Source organism: Thalassophryne amazonica, chromosome 8 (assembly GCF_902500255.1).
Source record: "Thalassophryne amazonica chromosome 8, fThaAma1.1, whole genome shotgun sequence".
Lineage (NCBI taxonomy): Eukaryota > Metazoa > Chordata > Actinopteri > Batrachoidiformes > Batrachoididae > Thalassophryne > Thalassophryne amazonica.
The window spans coordinates 43,678,960-43,700,305 of NC_047110.1; the positions used below are offsets into that span (position 1 = coordinate 43,678,960).

Below are 21,346 nucleotides of genomic sequence, written 5' to 3' on the forward strand. Positions count from 1 at the left end.
GCACAGGACAGATACAACTCCCATCTCTGGATGGAGCTGCACCTTAAACAGAGAGAAAAAACAGAATCAGGCATCAGAAAGACAAAAAATACTGTATAATTTGCCAGCATTAAACAACAAGAAAAACAGAGAAATACTAAGGTGATTGTTGGCCACTAGCCCTAAACTTCACTAAAAGACCCAGAATTTAGGTAAAGTTGAGGCCGCAGCCCGCTCCAATTACTAATAAATGAATTAAAAGAATAAAAAGCGTAAAACAAAACTGTACTAGTATGCTAGCCATATGAAAGGGAAAATAAGTGCGTCTTAAGTCTGGACTTGAAAATCTCCACAGAATCTGACTGTTTTATTGATGCACTGAGCTCCTTCCACAGAACAGGGGCATGATAAGAGAAAGCTCTGTGACCCGCAGACTTCTTATTCACCTTAGGGACACAAAGTAGTCCTGCACCCTGAGAGCGTAAAGCCCGGGCCGGTACGTAAGGTTTAATTAGGTCACCTAGGTAGGGAGGTGCCAGTCCATGAATAATTTTATAGGTTAGTAGCAGAACCTTAAAATCTGATCTCACTGGGACAGGAAGCCAGTGAAGGGATGCCAAAATGGGTGTAATGTGGTTGTACTTTCTGTTTCGTGTCAAAAGTCTGGCTGCAGCATTTTGAACTAATTGGAGACCCCTAATGCTAGACTGCGGTAAACCAGAAAATAGAACACTGCAGTAGTCCAATCTAGAAGAGATAAATGCATGGATCAGGGTCTCAGCATCAGCCATAGACAGGATGGGACGAATCTTCGCTATATTTCGCAGGTGGAAGAAAGCAGTCCTAGTAATATTTCTAATGTGGAGGCCAAAGGACAATGAAGGATCAAAAATTACCCCAAGGTTCCTCATTTTATCAGTGTGATGTATGACACACGAGCCAAGGCTGAGCATTAACTGGTCAAATTGATGCCAATGTCTCACTGGAACAAGAACCATCATTTCAGTCTTATCAGAGTTTAAAAGTAGGAAGTTTCTAGACATCCAACTTCTCACTGCTGCAAGGCAGTCTTCGAAGGATTTTATGTGAACAAGATTACCAGCAGTTATCGGCATGTATAACTGAGTATCATCTGCATAGCAGTGAAAGGTAATCCCAAAATGCCGCAATATGTGCCCAAGGGGTGCTATATAAAGGGAGAAAAGCAATCTAGTTTCTGTTTTTCAATAAAAAAGTGACAAATACATTTCTGCCTAAAAAAATTTGCATTATATTTTGGATTAGATTTTTTGATGCATTCTTTGGTTTACTTGTTGACTCTGCCTTGTGTTGTTATGACGCCGCCCATTCGCTCCCCTCAGGACGCGAACTCACGATCTCCGACATGAAAGTCAGACTCTAACCAGAAGGCTACAACCCAGGGCTCTGGCCTGGTGACCAGAGGATTCTGTTGAGCTGTTGGAAGTGAGGTTTACTATACTCAACAAAAATATAAACGCAACACTTTTGGTTTTGCTCCAATTTTGTATGAGATGAACTCAAAGATCTAAAACTTTTTCCACACACACACAATATCACCATTTCCCTCAAATATTGTTCACAAACCAGTCTAAATCTGTGACAGTGAGCACTTCTCCTTTGCTGAGATAATCCATCCCACCTCACAGGTGTGCCATATCAGGATGCTGATTAGACACCATGATTAGTGCACAGGTGTGCCTTAGACTGCCCACAATAAAAGGCCACTCTGAAAGGTGCAGTTTTGTTTTATTGGGGGGGGGGGGGGGATACCAGTCAGTATCTGGTGTGACCACCATTTGCCTCATGCAGTGCAACACATCTCCTTCGCATCATCCGTGAAGAGAACACCTCTCCAACGTGCCAAACACCAGCGAATGTGAGCATTTGCCCACTCAAGTCGGTTACGACGACGAACTGGAGTCAGGTCGAGACCCCGATGAGGACGACGAGCATGCAGATGAGCTTCCCTGAGACGGTTTCTGACAGTTTGTGCAAAATTTCTTTGGTTATGCAAACCGATTGTTCCAGCAGCTGTCCGAGTGGCTGGTCTCAGACGATCTTGGAGGTGAACATGCTGGATGTGGAGGTCCTGGGCTGGTGTGGTTACACGTGGTCTGCAGTTGTGAGGCTGGTTGGATGTACTGCCAAATTCTCTGAAACGACTTTGGAGACGGCTTATGGTAGAGACATGAACATTCAATACATGAGCAACAGCTCTGGTTGACATTCCTGCTGTCAGCATGCCAATTGCACGCTCCCTCAAATCTTGCGACATCTGTGGCATTGTGCTGTGTGATAAAACTGCACCTTTCAGAGTGGCCTTTTATTGTGGGCAGTCTAAGGCACACCTGTGCACTAATCATGGTGTCTAATCAGCATCTTGATATGGCACACCTGTGAGGTGGGATGGATTATCTCAGCAAAGGAGAAGTGCTCACTATCACAGATTTAGACTGGTTTGTGAACAATATTTGAGAGAAATGGTGATATTGTGTATATGGAAAAAGTTTTAGATCTTTGAGTTCATCTCATACAAAATGGGAGCAAAACCAAAAGTGTTGCGTTTATATTTTTGTTGAGTGTAATTAAATATGCACAGCGACACCTGCTGGCCTCCGTTACATAAACTCAATTAAAATGAGTGAATGGAATGCACTGGAAATATCACCAACACTTAAATACCCCAAAATTTTAAATGCACTTAAAGGAACTGAGTTGTTAAGACAACAATTCAGTTTTTGAGTTAGTTTAATTAATGGAAATGAGTGACTATAACTTTTTTCGAAGTTTGAGTTACATTAACTTAATTATTGTATTAAAATGGAGTATTCGGTTTAACAGTGTACCTAAGGATCCTCCCAAGAGACCTTGTACCAAAGACAACTAATCGTCACCTTAGGTCACTGGTTATAGCATCCAAGTCTCGCAACCATACAGCAAGACAGGCAGCACCAGGACCCCAAAGACTTGGACCTTCATTCACCTGCAAAGATATCGGCATCACCAAACACCTTGTTCTACTGGCCTCATGCATGACTTCCCAAGATGACTAAAGCTATCAAATAAATGTAGTGGAATAAAAAGTACAATACAATATTGCCTCTGAAATATATTGTAAAAGAAGAAAAACTACAAGCACCCATACTTTGTACTTTAGCACAGTGCTTAGAAAATAATTACAAGTGGGCATGTGACTGTACTTGTGTCCCAAACATCATTGCTGGCTTTACAACATCAGATATTGTTGCAATTTTGGTGGACGGCTTCATTTTAATTTTACACCTTTTGAAGTTACTTTCATACACATTCATTTCGTCGAGACGTGTGAATAGTCCTTTTTTCCAAAAAAAAAAAAAAAAAAGGTATTTCTTGTAAGTTACTTTTTAGGTCGCCTGGCAGGTGAAAAGCTAGAGTCACGTGACCAACTGAGGCGTGGCGCAAGGTTATCTGGAGCATCTTTCCTCGGTGGGACACCTTTTCTACGAAAAATAAACAGAAAAAACAGGACGCACGATTACAATATGAACGTTTAAGACGTTTTCTTAGACCCCCACATACACCAAGGAGCCAGCAAGGTAAGGTAATATTGGAACAACCACACTGTCCACCAAGTTTACGTTAGCACTTAGCACCGCCCCTCACGAGCCACACGCCTGGCGCGAGGTCAGCACGCGTGCTACTTGTAGCGGGGTGAGGTAATTGGTGTTTAACCTGATTTGTTGTTGTACAACTAACAGCTGAGAACTTTACTTTAAACCGGGTTCTACAGATGTTTGCAGTCATCTGAAGAAGGGTGTCGCTGTTTTTTTGCCTTCTAGGGGCCATACTAAAATACGAAATGGACAAAATGGAGCGAAATGGGGACTGATAATTAATGGAAATGGGGGTAAAATGTAACGAAACGGAGCAGAGTGAACCAAACTTACTTCAAATAATTACTTTAATTGTTTAGCTTTTGTTTTTTGTGAGATGCGCTCAGTACATGTAGTAGGGGTAGGTGCGCCATCTGGCGTTCAAGAGATGAAACTTCAGTCAGTCGATTACATTTCGTTACGTTTTACCCAAATTTCGTTATTACAGTCCCCATTTCATCCAATTTCGCTAAAAAAAATGTAATAAAAGTACGTAATTTTATCATATTTGGATTCAGTCTGCTCTATTGTGCTACGTTCAACCCCCGTTTCGTTATCATCGGTCCCCATTTCGCTCCATTTCACTTAAAAATAATTAAAAGTAATTAATTGATTCATATTGTGATACACCAAAAAAAAAAAAAAAAAAAGTTGCAGGAGTCTACAGAGTGTCAGCCTAACTACTGGCCTGAATTAGGCCAGGTACTGGCCTCTCTCCTAGCCTGTGATTGGTTGGGTGCCTAGACAATGACGCCAGCCTGACTGGTGTGACGACCACTGCTTTCCTATTGATCGTTTAGGAGTGAGAATTCCCACTCCTAAATGGCAGCCAGTATTTGGCCTAATTCAGGCCTTGTGGGACTATAGAATTGTCATCGCAAAATGTTTTGCGTGTCGAGAGAAAACAGATCCTTGTCATTTCATATTATATTAATTTATAAACAACAGAAAAGGGACTTATTTTGGTATCTCCTCAGCGCAGCGAAAAAAAATAACATCAGAAATTAATCCAGCTTTAGTGCGTCACTGCTGCTTTGACATCAAGAATCCAACACAAATTTTAAATAGGAGTCCAAAAATAATTCTGACAATGTAGTCCGCCATGCTGTGCATCAAATCGTCATCCGTCAGCAATACAAACTCTGCCATGTTTGTTTTAAAGCTAATTGCCGCCTGACTTGTGTGAGCGTGCGCGCACCCTAACCAAATTGCACTCTAAATGCAGTGCAACACAAATGGGATGAATAATCCATGTCACGTGACATACAAAGCACCAATCAAATGACAAGGATCCACTCAGCCGTTTTATATATATATATATATATTTATATATATATATATATATATATATATATATATATATATATATATATATATATATAGTAATACTTGGTAAAACGGTTGCATTTTCATTCCTTCTTATGAGTTAGATAATGTATCTAAAATTATGTTTATTATAGATGCGACATCTCGTCATAATCGTTCAGATGCTCTGCACGCACTGACGTAGTGACACAGTTTTTGAAAAGTTTGCACAATGTTCATGACTAGTTCACGAAACTAATTTTGAACATTTTGAATTTTTTTTTTTTTTTTTTTTTTTTTTGCGCACACACAGTTTACTCATTGGCATGCAAAATTGCTTGCCAATGCAGGGATCCAATTCGTGCAAGTGTCAAGGTTCCTTTAAAGATACTGTATGTATAAACCAAACTCGCAACCAACCATATATCTAACCACAAATATGAACTGAACTGTGGTGACTTTTTAATGTGACACCCTTAGTGGCCATGCATTAGTAATTTGTAGCTTTTAATTAATATTTTCTCACCAATGTAATGGGTGAGGGGGGCCTCCATATGAATCTTTGTTTTTGTCCTTTTTTTTTTCAGTTTGTCGAGTCAGTATGCTTGCTGCTGTGTGGTCCATGCTATCCAAGGTGGTTTCTCCATTGTGGAGGACTGTAAACTCTGATGATGAAGCAGTGTTCTCAGGTGCAACAGGTAAATGCACTCCAGAGAAAGGTTTCTATAATTCAGTCAATATCACACGGATGAATTTGTACATGTCTTTGATATTTCAGTCATTGAGGACATTCGTCACATGCGGGGCAGTATTGTTACTCAGCTGTGCCTTGACTATGGCATGATAGATGATGATGTGTACTTCACCAGTGCGGAGGTGTTGGGTGGAGTACCCCTCAAACAAGGGGACATGGTGAACTGCACTGCTATAAGAGGAAGTGTGCAGGGTGGATGGAAAGCATTAAGGGTAAGAAACTGCTTTCCTCTGGCATGAACTCTCAAATGTTTTATTTGTTGTTGTGTTTGCATGATGTTCTTTGCACTGGTAACATGATTGTCATTGATGCCATCAGAATCATTGTATTCATTCAAACATTTCCCAGTACAATATTGATACAAGTAGCCGCATATCAATACATCTATAGTGGGGCTGGTTATCAATTCAAATTTCAAGAATTGATTTGATTCCCGTTCTTAAGATTCAGAATAGATTATTTCAATTCAATCTGATATCAGTTTGGATTAGTGTTATTAAAAACCGTTTTTTGAGATGTTACCTGATTGTTTAATGTATGCAACATATTAATACTAGTATTATATTGACATTTGACAGCATATTAATGAAGTATTGGTAGTTAATAATAATGGCTATAAGACTGATGGCATGGACCAATCCCCTTCCCAGAAAGATGGACTAGTATTTTTTATTTCATAAACATGCTATAGAACAGAATTACTGAATAGATCCATGGCAGCCAAAAGAGGCCGCCAGAGGTGTCTACACCTGGTTTACTGCTCCTGACATGCGTACATTTCTACATGCTTCCCTGTTTTGGCCTGATGCCTTGTTTCTTTTGGCTTTAAAGTAAGGCTGTAACAAAGATAAAAAAAAAAAAAAACATCTGTGGCTTTACTTCACAAACTTTGGCCCACAAAATGCAGGCAATAGTGTTTCAGAGAGTTATAAATTAAAAAATTTTACGGAGCAGTCCCAGTCTCCCCTACAAATACTCGTATCTGGAGCGCAACACACTACAGCAGACCTTTTCCCACAGCGCTAGCTGCGTGGATGTGGGAGAACCTTTCAAACTTAATTTTATATATATATATAGTGTGTGTGTGTGTGTTAGGGATGGGTATTGATAAGACTTTATCAATTTCGAGCCGATTCCTTATCGATTACCTTATCAATACCTCCTGTGAATTTTCTGTGTGCTAAAAGTAGGCTTTACAGGTTTTCTATGTCAACAACATTTTATTGAGTCTTAAAGTAAATAGATATGAAATTGGTCACTGAATCCTTGATCTCAGGACATAAATAGAAATAAACTAAATCTGTAGTTTTTGTCAAAAGCATTTTCTTTCAAACATTAATGGCATAAATGTAACTCCATAGCCTCTGAGCTGAGCTCAGCCGGCTGTGCTGCACATCAACATCAATGTAATTCATAAAGAACGCAGGACGTCTCATTTTGGGAGGAAAAAAACATTTTGGTCGATTGTAGTTTATTGTTTGTATTACAACTTTTGGAAAGAGGTGTCTTTTGATTTAAATAGCGATTCACTTTGAAGTTATTAATTCCAGCCAGACTCTATCTTGACTCAACAGAGAGCGGAGCAGCGTTAGGAGCTGTGCGAACGGAACGGAGGACGATTCTCGTTTCTTGCCTGCAACAAGACAGGAGTCTCAGTTAGTGACTTTAATCCACACAAAAGTGACTCATGATTGACATCTGTAGATGGCTTTGAGAGGGTTAAGAAGCGGACTTGCCGCTTGAACAGAAGTTACTATATTTATTGTTTATTTGAAAATTATTTACAGAACAGCCTCAAAATTGAGATGCAAATCAATGTTTTTGATCACAAAAGTATGAGAACTATTTACAGAACAAGTTTTTATGAACTCAGAACATGAATATTTTTAAGTCTATGAATGAATATTTACAGAACAGCCTTACATGCACCGTGATTACGATCTGATTCAGTCAGTAGAGCAATCCTATAATGCTTTGTGTTAGAGCCCGACCGATATACTGGCCGGCCGATATTATCGGCCGATATAAGCTCTTTTCAAAGTACTCGGCCGAAATTTTGCCGATAGGACGCCGATAAGTTCTCATAAACAGAACAGTTACTGAAATAATGTTTGTCGGCAATGTAACATGTCCTTGCACCGTTTGTCCAGTATATGGAGCTCTGACTCCATTCAACTGAGTGCTGCTTACACCCCTGCTTAAATGTGTTCATCACCGGCCCCTGTAGTTCGCCGTCACACTGCACTGATCGGCTGACAAAAGCATACAATTAAGTTTATAAGGATCTATATCCTTATCCTGAACCTATATCTAAGTTGCAGCAACAAGAGGTACAAGATCAGATGTATTTCACAACTCTTTTTAAGGATATGTATTTGCTAATTTCACAAAGTTTTAATTCATGATTGCATTTTTTGAACTTGAAAATTCTTCTCTGTTATAAAGTTAATCAATATGAGGACAAAGCTTCAGCTTTTAACTCATACCTTTTTTGTTAAGGGTCCAAAAAATTTTATTCATTTAAAAAAAAAAAAATATCGGCTGATTTATCAGCTATCGGCAAATCAGCCGATTTATCGATTATCTGCATTTTTTCATCCAAATATCGTTATCGACATCGGCCGCAAAAAATCCATATCGGTCGGGCTCTACTTTGCATTGTGCCGTCTGCCGTTTGTGACATATGCATATGAGTTGTACTGAGAAGCCCGTCCATATAACCAATTGATTTGTTAGTGTGAGTAATCGAGATTACTGTTATTCTTTGCGCGTTTCTTTTGAAACTGCAGCATCAGAGGAACATGCTTCTTTTTCAGGACTTGTTTAGAAAGAGATGAGCACGGCAGAATGTGTTTTTACACAATGTGGCATAGAGCACGACTACATTATGTACATGTTTTGTAAAGCCGTAATGAAAAGACCGACGGATTAAATGGCTGATTTACGAGCCAAATGAAAATGAAGCCTTGGAGATCAGCCGGAGCTTCGAGGAAACATCATATCCCTCAAACTGCAGCATCAGAGGAACATGCTTCTTCTTCAGGACTTGTTTAGGAAGAGAGGAGCATGGCGGAATGTGTTTTTACGCAATGTGGCATAGAGCACGGTTACAATTATGTACATGTTTTGTAAAGCCGTAATGAAAAGATCGATAGATTAAACAGCATTTATGAGCCAAATGTAAATGAAGCCTTGGAGATCAGCTGGAGCTTCGAGGAAATGCATCATATCCCTCAAATAATGGGACTAATTGATGGAACACACAGCCACATGCAGGTAGGTTATTTCTGAGCGTCTGTCATTTTCATTAACCCACAGTTAATAACTCCACAGCTACCACTTTTATGATTTCTGCTCATTTTTTTCTGTGGGTGAACTTTCCTCTGGTGGAAAACCGACTTCTACTCCAGTGTCCTTCTTGGAGAGCGGTCGTCCTCCGATTATTACTCCATTAATTCATAATAATAACACAGAAGGTGGTTGGAGCCGCACAGCTTCTGTTCGTTTTTAGCTTCTCCTTGTAGAAAGCACTCGTTGCTTTACTGTGGTTCTTAATTTGCTCAACTGACCTGCTGACTCCGGACACAAGTCTGTGCTGCCAGCTTACATCCGTCAAGCTTTTCCACTAATTTTAAATTCTTTTAAAACGTTAAGGAGGTGTTGTCTCTTGTAAAGTCCAGCTCTGTTTTGCCAGTGCCATTTTCGCAAACACAAAGCAGGAAGTGTCACGTGGTGATGTGATGTAACAGACATACATAACAAGGCTCCTCACAGGCGGACAATCCCACGTGCCTTTTACATGGAAGCCGATCGGGTTAGAAACAGGCTTACACCACCTCCTCTGACCCGATCGTAATTTCGATTGGATTGGGCAAATCTAATCAGATGGAGCTGTTTACATGGTGTGATTTTTGATCTGATTGTTCAGTCAGATTACTTCTGGTTCATGTAACCGCAGCTAGTGAGAATGACTGGTCAGCTACGATGTCAACCAAGCAAGGGCATTCCCAGTAATCCTAAAATTATTCTCCAGCCTATTGAGTAGAATAGGGCGATCCACGGTATCAAACAGAGCACTAAGATCTAACAGCACCAGAACTGTAGTGGTGTCCGAATCCATTGCAAGCAGAAGTTCATTTTCTAAAAGCAGACTGCAGTGGCTCAAACAGATTATTCTCAGTAAGGTAGTCTACAAGCTGCTGTGAAACCACCGTTTCCAGAATTTTAGAACAAAATGATAGATTTAATATCGACCTATATTTTTCAATATACTAGGGTCAAGATTAGATTTAAGTAATAGTTTAATCACTGCAGATTTGAAACATTTAGGAACAGATCCAGAGGTTAATGACGGATTAATAATTTCCAGCACAGTTGGCCCAAGAGTTAGCCACAGGTCCTTAAACAGTTTTGTTGGTATAGGATCAAATAAACAGGTTGTGGTTTTACTCGATGTTACAAAGGCCTCATTTAAGGGGACGACAGCAGTAGGTTTAAGCCAGGTTTCACATAACCCAATCATATGTAAGTGGTGATCCATAATTAGATCATTAATCAACAGTGATTTTGAGGACAGTGATCTGATGTTAATGAGACCCAGACTAAGGACCTCAGTGGGGTTGACGGTTGGACTGTTTGGATTTAGGGGTGATTCCAGTGTAGTATATATAAGTTACCTAGAAGTAGGTTTGGGTTTGAGACATTCCGCGCGGGTTGTAGGTAGCAGACACAAAATATTTGATATTGCTGGAACAACCAGTGGGCCATCCTCAATTTCACTGTTATCCAGTGTATTAATGGGTATGAAGTTTGCAAAGCATATCCCTCTATGCTTTTTATGGACGCATCTGCGGAAACAGGCCACAGTCTCAACTGGACAAATTTCCCTCCCTGCCACATAAACTGCACTATCACCATAGTACATTTTCTGCACTAATTTCAGAGGTAAGCTAATAGATTTCACACCCACATTCGTGATAAGTCTTGCAGGGTCTCTAATCACCTGCTGATAGATGAATATTTTTAGAGAAATGAGCAATTTTAGCTAACCAGTAAATGATGGACATTGCACTGCAGTGCACCATGGGATTTTGAGGTTTTGAGGTTTTATATGGTGTTTTTGTGGTTCATGTTAGTTTAACAGTGTTGTTAGTGTTATTGATTTATTGTGTTTTTGTAGTTCATTTGGTTTAGCCAGTTTAGTTACGTTTTATGTTGCTCTTACCATGAGTGAGTTAAGTCTCATGTTAGTACCATCAGTGAAAACTGTAGTGGTTTTAATGTCTTCAGCCACTTTTTTTTTTTTTGTCAAATTAAAAGTACCTGCTTCCAGCAGCTGTGTGTGTGTGCATGCGTAACTTTGATCACAGAGAAACTGTGGACAGCTGATATTTGCTATTTTATATGCTTATGTATTTGAGTCAAGGATGAATGCTGCCAAAATGGAATGTTGATAGGACAAATATTGTTGGAGAAGCTATGGATAATAGTTGGAGAAGTTATGTATAATAGTTAGCAACACTGAACAATGGATGTTGCTAACTACATTATGGACACACATGCCATTCCAGCAGGAGTCATTTGTATTATAATAGCCAAGTGGCCTCTGTGTGCATGGGTGCGTGCGTGTGTATGGCTTTGATCACACAAAAACTGGGGAGAGCTGACATTTGCTGTTTAGTATGCTTATGTATTTTGGGTCAAGCATGAACACGGTAAAAACGGAAAGTTGATAGAACAAGTATTTTTTGGAGAAATTAGCACTTTTAGCTAACCAATAAACAATGGACGTTGTGCTGCAATGCACCATGGGAGTTTGGGCATTTGTGGTTTTAAATGTTATTGTGGTTCGTGTTAGTTTAACATTGCTGTTAGTGTTGATTTATTGTGTTTTTGTAGTTCAGTTGGTTTAGTCGTTTTAGTTATGTTGCTGTTACCCTGATTGAGTTAAGTGTTTATGTTGGCACCATGAGTGAAATATGTAGTGTCTTCAATGTCTTCCGCCACCGTCTCTGTGAAATTAAAAGCAACTGCATACAGCTGAATGCAGAAAGGACAAAAAGCTGTGCGTCCGTGCAATTTTAACCATGCACAAACTGGGGAGAGCTGACATTTGCAGTTTGGGTCAAAGATGAACGGTGCCAAAACCAAACATTGATAGGATTAATATTTTTAGAGAAGCTATATATATATATATATATATATATATATATATATTGGCAAACAACACTGAACAATGGACACTGATGGTTATATTCTAGATTCACACACCAGTCCAGCAGGGGGTGGTAAATCATCTATATTAAAAGTGTGAGTGCATTTTTATTTATTAAATATATAATTGTAAATATGTTAAAAATATATGGATGACACAAGAAAATGAAAACACTTATTTTCATTGTGGTCCATTTAAAAATCAAATGACAAAATAGAAGTAAAAATAAAATGACAATAAGAGTGTGTGTATATGATAACACGAACCTAAACAATTTATAAATACATTAAGACAGTAAACTGACCTAAAAAATTATGTAATTAACAGGAAATAAAAGGGTTGACTTCTTCCTCTAAAAACTGTTGAGGTCTAACGTCTAATGTTCTAAAAACATTCTGGAATAACACACCATTTCAATTTCTTGTAGAAATCTTCCACAATTGATTGCTACTTTTGAAAAATGTCAGCTGCCTATTTTATAAACACTACTCAACCTTGAGCCCATGGATCCCCACGTGCAACACGCTAATTTGAGTTTATTTTCATTAATGCTTTTGTTTTTGGGAAGGTTCTATGTAAATAGTCATTATGGTTATTATTAATAACAAACTTGCAAGTTTTCAGTATATCAAGTAGCACCGGAGTATAAGTTGCAGGGCCTCCCAAGTTGGTAAAATAAAAAATAAATATATAAATAAAAACTGATTTATACTCCAGAAAATACTGTAAATAAATGTGAACTAACCAGCTTTGATTAAAATCCATATCCTCTGAGTCAGAGCTATATAGCTACAGTGTTCAGACACTGAACGGCACTCACGTGACAAGCATGTGTTATGTATGTAACTTTTATTATTATAGCAACCAATGTGGATTAGAGTGCAGGTGACTGCAGTGAGGACACAAAAATCAGATGTGGCCACCACATTTTGAGTGGTTTTAGATGCATTGAAGGTTAAGAATAATGGCCAAAAGAATGACATTTATGTTGTCATATTTGTACTATCAAAGCTCTTGTTGAATGTTTCTGTCAAAGTCTAAGTTAATAAAATAATTAGTCTCCAGACTTTGAGAAGCCCTGGCCTTGAGAAGTTATTTTAAGATAAGATCAGCTTCATTTATCCCAAAGGAAATCGTTTTGCCAAAGTACAGCAACAGCACACAGTGGAGAGTACACAGTTTTGTTTTGTTTTTTGTTTTTTTTACAATAAGTACAAGAGTGAGAGAGAGTATTTTGAGAAGTGATGGTCAATTTTAATGGCAAAATCAATAAACCAAGAATCCAATTTATTTGTAGTTCTAAATATTAACTTGTTTTTACTCACTTTTTTGTCTCTCCCATGACGTTATTCTTTTTTCCTACAGCATCTGTTATGACATCATATTTTCAGATAATATGCAAATTAGACAATGACATCATTTAGCGACTTCTAGCAACTTTTACTTTTTTTAAGGTGCCTTGACACTTGCATGAATTTGATCCACACACTCGTATGCAATCTGCCATGCAAGAGAGTAAACGTGTTGTAAACTGTGCACGGCTTCGTGCAGGTGTACAAAGAAAATTTTAAAATATTCAAAATCTCTGTCGCGCATTATTTATGTGATCTTTGCGTGAACATTGCATAAATAAACCCCGATTGTGAGTGCATATGATTGCATCAGCGCACTGCATCACAGCGCAGCTCATCTGAAGGATTATAACGAGATATTAAAACTATCATAAATGTCATTTTACAGCTACTAATGAGAAAGAATGAACATGCAACTGTTTTACCAAGCTATTACAATATAAACATTACAAATAATTACCTTTTAGACCAGGGGTGGGCAATTATTTTTTGCAAAGGGCCAAATGAGAAACAGGAAATATTGTGGAGGTCTGGGCCAAAAGGCTAAACTCAAGTTTGAACAATAATTATTTTATTCCTATATGAAAAGCAGTAAATAGCATTCTTTTGACAAACTGTTAGATGTTCTGATTAGGCAATGAAAAAAAGAGGTTACCTTACAAAAATGTAATTTATTCTATCAAATTTTCCAGGATAGTAGTGAATAAAATGTGAATCATTTGACTCATTACATTTGTGATAATTTTCATTCACATTGACCCCAAAATGCATTTTGAGTTTAAAATACTGTTGAAACTGAAACTTACTGTTGGAACAAGAAGGTTCTTAGCTTTCTAAAGACATCACATCAATTGTCATTGTAAACCAGATATTAAAGACAAGTCATAATATCATGGTCACTGAACTGTGCAGAAAAAGAGAAAAGTGTCCCAGTGCACTAGTTCTTATCATGTCTTTGCATGACTACATTTGTATTTTCCACTACTTTCCACATTTTAGTGTTTTTCGGTCCTTTTTTCTTGTTCAGTGAGAAAAATCTAGTCTCTTTATCAAGTTTTATCAAACTCAGGCTGAATGTCTGAGGTGGAGATGCGAAGCACAGCCGACAGATGATCATCAGTGAGAGAGGACCTGTACCTGGATTTGTTAAACTTCATCAAAATTCAGCATTCGCCTCTCTTTTTTTTGGCATGAGCGGACATTTTTGAGGAGTGGTACACATTGATTGGATTAATCATTTCCCAGGAACAAATAAAAAAAAAAAAGGCTTCTAAATAAAAGCAATGCGGTTTTAGTTCAGTCATAAAGGCTCGATCACACAACAGCAGAACGAAGGAGAAAAAGTCAAAAAGTCACAAATCCTCAGGAAAAGGTTGATGAATGATAATGCCTTTCCCCATCACCGAAAAGCCTGCACACCAAGAGTGCATGAGTGTGAAAAAAAACATTCACGATCACGGGACTGAAAGCGGGTAGAAAACCAAACTCTCTCCGACGCTGGATCTGTGGCCTTGCCCACCATCTCCATCGCTGTCCCCATGGATAGTTCCCTATGGATCACACAAATGCACCGCGCCAGACTGTGTGGCATGAATTACGCAATGGCACAGTGCACCTCAAGAAGCGCAGGAGCTTTCAATACATTGGGTTCAGTGAAACTGTAATGCAAATTCCATTCCAATACATCGAGAGTCTAATCTTTAATATTTTTGTCACTCTCTGTTGATCAGAAACCAGACAGCATTTGACTGCTGGAATTCATCTCAGAGCATCTAGAATTTGAAAACCTGTGGTAATTTATCAGGCCTACCTGCTTGCCGCATCAAATGTGTGTGGGTGGGAGGGTGGGGGGGTTAAATAGCCTTAGTTGGAATATCATTTTGTGAGCTCTCCAGTTGGTTCTAGGTTATGGCTATTGTTGATGCACATCTAGTACAATGCCCCAATTAATGATTCAAATCAGTATTTAATTTGTGTCCATGTGTGCACATTATTTTACGTAAAAACCTATACAAATAAATAGTTAAATGTATGTGTAGATGTTGCATTTGTGTCACTTTTAACCTGAGGTATGCATAATTTTGTTTTCTTTTAGGTTCAGAAGAGGTCAGATGAATGGGAGATTGAAGGAAAAACCTCCGTAGAAGCTGACGGCATGCAGTTGCGGCCTCTAATCGGCACAGTCACATCATTTGATGGAGATGGAGGCTACATTAACCAGACCACCTTCTTTGCACGACACAGTCTTTGCGAAGGTACTGGTTTAAAAATACTTCACTCATCAGTGTGGCTGTTCCAAAGGGTGTTTAAAAATCCTGCATCCTGTTTACATTTTTACCTGACCTACAGACCAGTGTTATTGATAGCACAATGATAATATGCACTCATGTATTATCAGTGTAATGCTGTGTCACATTAATGTAACACAGAGCACAATGTACATGTTATGGTGTACATCCCTATTTGCTTTGCATGCTGCAGCAAGAGAGGTGAATGTGAGATGTTCAGCAGGCTTTGGTCACCCCGAGGGTGGGACCTAGAAATGCTGTCCGTCCATCCGTCTGAACCGCTGTACTCTAACTCTTCATAGATTTCAGATAGATTTACTACATTTGCAGCTTATATGTATCCCTTGAAGGTCTAGGTTATGTTTGATGATGAGCAACTTTGACCAAATATTGAAAGCCGCAGAGCCAAAACTAGTGACATTGTGTGATGAAGACTGTAGTCTCAATAACTTTCCAAGGATTTCAGACAGGTTTATTATATTTGCAGAAGAGATGCAGCCTTTGAAGGTCTAGGCCATGTTCAGTGAAAAAACAGCTGTGCTCCTTGAATTCTTGACTTGTTAAAGCCAGTGTACGCTGTACTCGATACTTGTATTTCTCCTAAAAACATAAATAAAATATATATAATGTGTATACACAGAAAATGAATTAATTGTACTGAAATAGATATTTTGTTGTCGGCAGTGTTTGCATTACCAGGAACTAGGAAACATTTCTTTAGTTGTGGCATATAATCATCATGCAGTGTTGTATGTTAATATTTTGTCCAACAGCTATTTTTTTTAACCTGTCATGGATAATTATGTGACAAGTGTCAGAATTTATGCCTGCTGTTGCCCTTTCATGGTACATACAACCCCACGTTGACAAGTGCACATTTAAATAAACACGCAGTGATTCCTACATTTACTTTGACTTCAGTTCAAAAAAGACCATTCATGGTGTTATCAGCAACAAGCGTACACAGAAATGTATTTGGAACACTGGGCATTCAATTCCAAATCCAATTCCAAACATGAAGAAAATTTATCAAATTTATTACTTTAGAGAAACTGAAGAAAAAGGAATATTAGGCTTTGAAAAGTTGCTAAACCAGAAAGACATTGAAGGAAATTGAAAACAGCCATTCAAATGATAGCCATTCAAAGAATAGCCAGAATGGCAAAGGCTCAGCCAGTGATCTGCTCCAGGGTGATCAGAGAAGGTCTAAATTTACCTGTGAGTACTGTTAGAATTAGGAGATGCCTATGTGAAGCCAAGCTATGGACAAGAAGCCCCCACAAAGTCCCATTGTTGAAAAAGGACATGCTGAACAGGCTAATATTTGCTAAACAACACATTGACTGGCTGAAAGAGAAATTACAAAACATTTTGTGGACTGATGAAAGCAAAATCAAATCAAATGTATTAATTTGTATAGCGCCAATTTTAGAGCAAAATGATAGATTTGATATCGGCCTAGAATTTTTCAATACACCAGGATTGGATTTCTTAAAGGGGAACATTATACCGTGAGAAATGCAATACTTTCCTGTAAGAAACATACCAAAGAGCTGATATTCCACACTTTTTCACTAGTACCGCAAGTACATACCTTTATCGGATATTCGAACTTTGCATTCTCCCGAGCGCCCGCGGGCTGCCATCTTTGTAGAATATCCGGGTACTTCCCACTCGGGGCCAACGTCATTGACGAAGGACTGTACATACTCGCCAATGTCCACTGTTGGAATTACAATTTTGTACATGGCCCATGTCAAACAAGCGTTACTTCCGTACATTAATTGAAGTCTCCGTTGCTGTGCTGCAAAACACAGGGCATGACACGGGGTGTTTGTGGCCAATTAAGGAGTGAAGCTTGAATTCAATTGCAGGTGCCAAGTTTCTGTCTCACCATCTTTGCCATCACAGACTTGAATCCAGTCGTCCATGCAACCTGGCTGGAATAGATTCTGAATCTACTGGAGGAGACTCATTTATAGCAGCTGCAGTGGCACCCCCCTCCCCACTTTCTTCAATCTACTCATTACTGTTTGTGGCATCCCACCCACTGTGTTCACAGCTGGACGCCGTTCTTTGTTGCACTGGCTGCCACACGCTCTGTGCTGGACGCTGCGCATATAAAATAATTATTTTGTGACGGATTAATAATTTTTTTCTGCAAATTAGCCATTGAAAACGGCTCAAATCACTTCCTGAATCACAGAGGAGGCTGCAGCCGGAGCCGTTCACGCATGTGTGCCTAACAAGCTGCAGAAAGCATTTTGAGCCGTCTAAAAAGGTAATTATTTGTCTTGTTTACATTGTCATGACTTGATAAAACAGTTGTGTGTTCTTTCCTTCTGGTCTGCAGCTGTTAAAGGATTTATTTTTATGTTTATACCAGATTTAGCTTTTGTTATAATCCTTCAGACGAGCTGCGCTCTGATGCGATCCGCTGACGTCACCACTCGCTTTTTTTACTGCTTGTTTACTCCACTTGATGAGCTGCACGTCGTGTGCCTCAACCAAGAGAGATGACCCTCTGCCCCGTGACCTTTCCCACTTCCTTATTTGGTCACGCTAGCTCATGTACAGTCTTTCGTCAATGACATCAGCCCCAAGCGGGAAGTACCCGGATATTCTACAAAGATGGCAGCCTGCGGGCACCCAGGAGAGTGCAAAGTTCAAATGTCTGATAAAGGTATGTACTTGCAGTTAATGTTTTGGTTAATTGTAGTTTGTATTACAATGTTTGGAAATAGGTGTCATTTGATTTAAAACGGCGATTCACTTTGAAGTTATTAATTCCGACCGTACTCAAACGTGACTTGGCAGAGTGGCGCAGCGTTAGGAGCTGTGCAAATGGAACGGAGGACGATTCTCGTTTCTTGCCTGCAACAAGACAAGAGTCCCAGTTAGTGACTTTAATCCATACAAAAGTGACTCAGGATTGACATCTTTAAATGGCTTTGAGAAGGGTTAAGAAGCAGACTTGCTGCTTCTGAAAAGCAGCAAAGCAAAGAACCAGTGAAGCAGCAGGTCGAAGCACTGCTTCATTGGTTCAAGCTTCAAAGTGGAGCCTTCACAGAAGCTACATTGAAGCTACATTGATTTCAGACCCTACAGTGGGTCTGTAATCAATGTAGAGAACTGATCATTTTCCTGACAAACACCTTCAAAAACAACGGGCACTCTAAAAGACTGATAAGGAAATCGTTCAGCAAAAAGGATATTGATGTCGGTGGATTCAGTCGTTTCTTAATGATTCTCGAAAAGAACCAGTTCCCTATGTCTTTTGTGTTGAGAAGGAATGGCCACATTACAAAGTGGTAAATGCTTTAGAATCCCAACTTTATTTGGAATGTGTTGCAGGCCTTAAATGCAGGAATGGGTGTGTGTTAACAATGAAATGAGGTTGACCTGATATAACGTGAAATATTTTGGGTTCATACTGTTTGCAGTGAAACAAAAGTCAAACCAGTTGTAACAATCAATGTGGTGTGTTTTTGTGTTTCACATACCATCCCAACTTACTTTGATATGGGATTGTAATAATTGAAGGGCGGTGGGGGTGGTAAGTCCTATGTTGGTCCTGAGGTATCCCCAGATACTGTAGTGTGACGGGTCTGGGACTCCTCCTGTAGGTCACTTCTGTAGCCAAAGATGGTGCCTATTTACAACTAGGTGGACTGGGACATTGTCAATAAAGTGTCTTACCCAAGGACACCAGTAGCGTGACCCAGAATTATAATTCAGATCTGTGTATTGGTAGCCCAACTCCTGTTCTATTGAGCTGTTGTTTTAAATCATCAGCGACAGTCGTTTCGACACTGCAGGAGACGAGACACTGCCACACTGAAAATTATTTTCTCTGATTTTCCCTTCCTGTTAGCTTATGAACCAATGACGGGAGATTGGGTCCAAGCACGGTATGTTGTCGATCCTGCCCAGTGGACTACCCAGGCACATTCTGTTGCTCCCTTACGTTATGGCCGCCTAAACCAGGTAATTTTATTTTTCTGGTGAAGCTGAGGGTTACATATAACAGATTTTGTCTGTTTTATACATACAGCATATGACCAGTATTACAGTAATAAAAAGTGCAAATGAAATGTGCAAGTAAAATAAAATGTGCAGTATGAGGGGAAAGAAAGGAATATCCTGTCTGCAGACTGAAGATTTCACAGACCGTCTGGGCTTATGGTTCGGGAAAGCTCCAAAACTCTTAAAATAAATAATTACCCCGAAAAACAGAGAGAGAGAGAGAGAGGGAACACCCTAAACTTAAAAAAACTACATGATGGCACAGCGACATTGTGCCATTGCTTTGGGAGAGCCCTGCCACTATTCATACAGTTTTAAAACGCAAAAGTACTTTTTTATCAGATTACTCAAATGATCGATAAAATAATCGATAGAATACTCGATTCCAAAAATATTTGATAGCTGCTGCCCTAATTGTATTTCTTCATAATTTATGTAAATAAAGTCTAAGATATATTCAGTGACTTAGAAATGTTCATATGTTCAGTGTCCCCTAACTTGTCTGAACAAAACTGGCAATAATAAAGGATTATTAACTGAGCTCGATGTCTGTACGGGAAAATATCATACTGAGGTGTTGTGAAAAACACAGAGGTCTGATATTCCCGTACAGACTGAGCAAGTTAGGTTAATAATTTGTTTATTTATATGACTATTATGTGTTTGGTACATGTTCGCTTCACCTCCATGAAGAACTACATGAAGATGGTTAGATTAGCTGGTAAAGTTTCAATCTGTGTTTTTTCCAATGCTTTTAGATATTTATGAATTATGTTCATGTCCAACTTGGTTTTTCTAGTAGTGTTTTTAGCATTTTGGTTTGTAATGAAAATAATAAGCGATCCGAACCAATTATTACTGTATCTGTCTTATATATGAGTAATATCGGACCGGAAATCAGTCAGTCAGAGCGCGCATGGTGTCGTAGCCACGTAATAAAATGGATTATTTACAGGTATTATACCAAAGCATTCCATTACTTATGCAACCCATCATCTTGGATTTTATATTTTTAATTTATTCATAGAAAGTTGTAGAGATTTGCTTTTAATTTTTTTTTTTTTTTGTATTTGAAGTAGCATAAACAAATTAAAATGTGTTCCAATACTTTTGGATGGCACTGTATGTCGTTTCAGTTGGATTCATCATCACAGCTTGACGATTAGTCCAGCGACTAAGCACATAAAAACAGAACAGTGCATTTTGTGACGAAATCGTGAAAATTGGCACAGTGGTAGAGGACCCCCAAAGGGTCATTTTTCGATTAGGACCCACCTCTGAAAAGCCCCCTGGTGGCCGCCATCTTGAATTTGAATCTGGCCGCCTTTCAGTACATATTACAACCCATAACTTCAATACTACGACAGATAAAAGCATTCTGTTTGAGGCTATCCCCCCATTTTCTGGGTCTAGAAATCTAATGAGACTGTTTACAAGATTGTACCATGTCCGCCATCATGGATTCCAATATGGCTGCCACCAAAAACAGATATTTTTGCAATATATCCGCAAGTAAGGCAAATTTTTTAATAATTCAAAATGACAATTCCATGATTATAGGGTGAAATACCTTTTTAGACAGATGTCCCTATGCCTTGTTGCCCTCTGCCATTTTGGTTTCCAGTATGGCTGATACTTGTAGGAGGTGATCTATCTTTGTATGCTCTCTGCACAGTCAAATCAATAAATTCAATTATCATTGAATGACTGAATGAATGAAAGAATGTAAGTGTACATTTTACATGTCTTTTCTTTAGAATTCATTGAAAGGTAAT

At 38.9% G+C, this 21,346-nt stretch overlaps 1 protein-coding gene across 1 annotated transcript in view; it reads left to right on the forward strand.

Annotated features, from left to right (window-relative positions):
* Nucleotides 1-5,470: 5,470 nt before the first annotated feature.
* mov10l1 (Mov10 like RISC complex RNA helicase 1) overlaps nt 5,471-21,346 on the forward strand; it is a 77,816-nt gene continuing 61,940 nt past the window's right edge. The window contains 5 exon segments of the mRNA XM_034175462.1: nt 5,471-5,474; nt 5,525-5,635; nt 5,716-5,903; nt 15,353-15,512; nt 19,420-19,532. Of these exon segments, the coding sequence (XP_034031353.1) occupies nt 5,471-5,474; nt 5,525-5,635; nt 5,716-5,903; nt 15,353-15,512; nt 19,420-19,532 (576 nt within the window).